This window comes from Lucilia sericata, unplaced genomic scaffold (genome assembly GCF_015586225.1).
Source record: "Lucilia sericata isolate MDLA Ls3-8-SP2 unplaced genomic scaffold, ASM1558622v1 Contig000727F_arrow, whole genome shotgun sequence".
In the NCBI taxonomy this organism is placed as follows: Eukaryota; Metazoa; Arthropoda; class Insecta; order Diptera; family Calliphoridae; genus Lucilia; species Lucilia sericata.
The window spans coordinates 28399-32846 of NW_023994726.1; the positions used below are offsets into that span (position 1 = coordinate 28399).

Here is a 4448-nt window from a genome sequence, read left to right on the forward strand (position 1 = left end):
AACTAACTAACTAACTAACTAACTAACTAACTAACTAACTAACTAACTAACTAACTAACTAACTAACTAACTAACTAACTAACTACTAACTAACTAACTAACTAACTAACTAACTAACTAACTAACTAACTAACTAACTAACTAACTAACTAACTAACGAAACTAACTACTAACTAACTAACTAACTACTAACTAACTAACTACACTAACTACTAACTAACTAACTAAACTAACTAACTAACTAACTAACTAACTAACTAACTAACTAACTAACTAACTAACTAACTACTACTAACTAACTACTAACTAACTAACTAACTAACTAACTACTAACTAACTAACTAACTAACTAACTAACTAACTAACTAACTAACTAACTACTAACTAACTAACTAACTACTAACTAACTAACTAACTAACTAACTAACTAACTAACTAACTAACTAACTACTAACTAACTAACTAACTAACTAACTAACTAACTACTACTAACTAACTAACTAACTACTAACTACTAACTAACTAACTAACTAACTAACTACCTAACTACCTAACTACTAACTAAACTAACTACTAACTACTACTAACTAACTAACTAACTAACTAACTAACTAACTAACTAACTAACTAACTAACTAACTAACTAACTAACTACTAACTAACAACTACTAACTAACTAACTAACTAACTAACTAACTAACTACTAACTAACTAACTAACTAACTACTAACTAACTAACTAACTAACTAACTAACTAACTAACTAACTAACTTTTATTTTCTATAAAAAGGAAATTTATCGAACAATTTTTATAATTAGAAATGTTTTACAAAATTTTTTATGTAAAATGAAATTTTGTCGAAAATTTTTATAATGTTTTCTAAAAGACAGACAATTTTGATCGAAAATTTAATCATATATTAAAAAAAAATGTATATTTTATCAATAATTTTCCAAGGAGAAAAAAAATATCAACATTTTTTTCGAAATTTATCAAAATTTTTTGGAAAAACTAGAAAATTTTCTGAAAAAATAGCTAGTTTCTAGAAAAAAAATATAAAATTTTTAGAAAAGTATAAAATTTAACACATTTTTTATAAAAAAAAATATCAAGAACTTTCTTAAAAATTTTCTAAAAAAAAGTTATTTTATGGAAAAAAATGTGTATGGTATATACTCAAAATGTAACAATTCTTTTAAGATCTCGATCGCTTTCGAATGCCAAAATTTGCCCCCAATTGTATACTTTATAAAAACTTTAAATTATTATGTTCTTAGATTTAAGATTATTTATTGTAGACTTTGCTTGTATTAAAATAGTTTAAAAATATTGCTTATAATTTGAATTTGTATGTATAACGCAATATTTATGAAGCGTGCCACCATCATATTTAGCAAAATCAAACAATTTGTTTAAATTTTTATAACAATTAAATAAATTTGCATAAAAATCTTAAGCAATTTTTCACACACACTTTTAAAATTATGAAATATTATTTATGCTAACAAAGAAAACTTGATTCTCTAAAGAAAACAAACAGCAAGTCATTTGTACACTGCGAGAAATATAGAATTTTTAGAAAATATTAGTCTTAATATATATATAAAAATAATTTCGATAATTGCCACTACTGTACGATAATTTTCTAGCAAAAAACATAAATTAAGCACAACTTCTAAAAGAAATACATTCATCATCAATTCGAAATAAGTTTAAACACATTGTGAGTGCTTATTTATAGCATCATTGAAAGTTTTGGCTTGTCTGGTCTTCAGATGCCTATGATAGTAAGTATAGCTGCTAGAAATATTCATTACCTACTTAGCAAAAACATTAAAAAGTAAGAAGCTAAAATGCTAAAATTTACTTACACAATAACATTTTAAGTTATTATTTTAAAAAAGAGATGATATTGGAAAAGTACTTACCACGCCCCCTTACAAATAGGGAGTTAGATAAGTTCTTACTTACTTACGATCGCCTGTAAATAGGAATTTAAGTCTTCTTTTTCGTTTGTGTTAAAAAAATCGAAAACAATATGTTAAGACTAAAAAGTAAGTACTTACGTAACATATTATTTGTAAGTCATTATTAGGCTCATTGTAAGTAATGCAGACGGTTTATAGTAGTCATTGAAAAGTAAGTTGCTAATTAAGTACAAGTCATTACCAAGTTTTTGCTGAGTAGTAATGTGATCTGTTGTGTAAATGTTTCATTAACAATTGTTTCTCTTAGTGTAAAATCTGTTAGTAAAGTCCAGACATAACACTATTTCAAACATAATTTATAATCAAAATTTTTAAATACTAAACATTAATAATTTAGAAAAATCCCCCAACCAGTTTGGAACTTAATAGAGAACGACGAGAGCGGCTACACTATAGCACGATAAAGAAATCAGATACAAAAGAGAATATTAAACGAAACTATAAAACTAACACAATAGTGGCAAAATACATTTAGTTGTATTTAGCTACCGGCTAATAAACAGATAAACGATACGGTGAAAAACTAAAATTGTTGCAACATGAGATTTTTAACAATTTCGATGTTTCTGCTATTGGCAGTGATGTGTGTAACGGTTAGTGGTAAGTAGTGAGATTAAAACGAATTGGTTAGAAAGTTGGTCCAAGATGGGTTATACTGAAACCCTTAACTAATAAGAGCCGCTAGTCGACAGCCCCATCCTGAGTTTATAAATAAACAAACATTTAATTGGATTAATGAAATGTGAAATCTATTAATTAATCTCACAATTAAAATTTTCAATTTCTCCTAAATTTCATTTATTGTAGGCAAAAGTATGGGAGGCAAAGATAAACCAGTAGCAAATGCCGAAAATTCTTCAACCAACAACATGATGACGATGAATTCAGAAGAGTCAAATGAGGAAGATAAACAGAAACCAGGAAAAGAAAACAATGAAGACATGATGATGTCATCAGCAACGTCCAGCAGTACAACAAAGAAGCCTAAAACAAAAAAGGATGAAAGTAAAACCACAATGTCACCAATGGACGAAGAAGATAAAATAAATAAAAAAGAAAATGATGACGAAGAAGAGGAAGATGAAAAAATGACTTCAACTACCACCAAAAAACCAAAGAAATCAAAAACTACTCCAGCTGTAAAGAAAACTACTACAACCACCACCACAAAAAAACCTGAAACCAAACCAGAAGATGAAAATAATGCAGCCGAAGAAAAAGATGATGATGAAGAAAAACAACAAGATGAAGAGGATGATGACGATGATAATGAAGAGGAAGACGATCCTATGGATATGATGACTTCTACTACTACCACCACAACAACCGAAAAACCTAAGAAATCCTCTACTTCTAAGAATAAAGATACCACAACATCCAGCTCAACTACCACCTCTACAACAACAACTACAACACCTCAACCCAATAACCTAGATGAAGACTTAAAAACCATCATGGATGTATGTAGAAAATTGCGCAGCAAAAAGAAAAACAGTTCTGAAGAAAATAGTTCCGAAGATAACAAGAAACATCATCATAGTTCCAAAAAAGAACGCAAACAGTTAAAGAAATTGTGCAAAGAAATTGCCAGACAGGAACAGCAACAACAGCAGCAGAAAGTTACAGATGCCATACAGCGTTTGGGTTCACAGCTGTTAAGTAGGGATAACACAGATATGCCCAGATTAAGTGATGTCATCAGACGTTTGGAACATCATTTTGCTGGACGCAGGCATTAAGTTGAAACTTGATAAAAAATTTATATTACATTTCTGAGAATACGGGAAATAATTAACGTTTTAAGTTAATTAAATAAATATTTTAAATAAAATTAGTGTTTATTGATTCAAATATACATACATAAGTATTTTGTAATGTAGGGAGTAAACTTTGAATGGGACCTTTTATGTCGGCTTGATTCAATTATGGACCGAGCTCCACAGAATTGATAAGAGTAACTTATTCTTGAAATAAATCACCTCCTCATAAAGTTTTGGATATATAATTCGTTTCTTATAAGAAGCACACCAGAGTCTCAGACCAAAATCAAACTCGCGACCCCTGACTGACAGACTAGCACACTACTAACTAACTTACCGGGCCACCCATTCATTGATATATGTAAATACTTGTACTTACAAGCCAGTATTGAGTCATAAAGTAATTGTCTGAAGGGGACCTTATATGGAGGGTCAATTATAGATCGATCGTTATAAAATTTGATTAAGAGATTTCACTGAAGGGAAATATATTTGGCGGACCCTTATAAACTTTACTAACCTTGACGTTCTTGATAGAAGGTTGATCTTCATAGTTGTTTAGTTTTAGTAGTTTTACTATGTCTGTCAGTCTAAAATCAAGGTCTCAGATATCTGTAAGATCAAAATAATTAGTGTTTATAAAAAACCGACTTTTGGAAAAACCGGTTTTTCGGTTAACCGAAAATTGACCATTTCTAG

At 28.9% G+C, this 4448-nt stretch overlaps 1 protein-coding gene across 1 annotated transcript; it reads left to right on the forward strand.

The window, feature by feature from the left end:
- The first annotated feature begins 2449 nt into the window (after positions 1-2449).
- On the forward strand, positions 2450-3844 carry LOC119607678 (DNA ligase 1). Its single transcript, XM_037961739.1, has 2 exons — positions 2450-2589; positions 2797-3844. Exons 1-2 carry the CDS (start codon positions 2529-2531, stop codon positions 3726-3728), a joined length of 993 nt encoding a protein of 330 aa, XP_037817667.1. The 5' UTR covers positions 2450-2528; the 3' UTR covers positions 3729-3844.
- The last annotated feature ends 604 nt before the right edge of the window (positions 3845-4448 follow it).

Bases quoted from the DNA above. Each gene is read 5' to 3' on its own strand.
- LOC119607678 (XM_037961739.1), top strand. From the start codon at position 2,529: ATGAGATTTTTAACAATTTCGATGTTTCTGCTATTGGCAGTGATGTGT. The intron at 2,590-2,796 runs GTAAGTAGTGAG...CATTTATTGTAG, and splicing joins GATGTGTGTAACGGTTAGTG to GCAAAAGTATGGGAGGCAAA.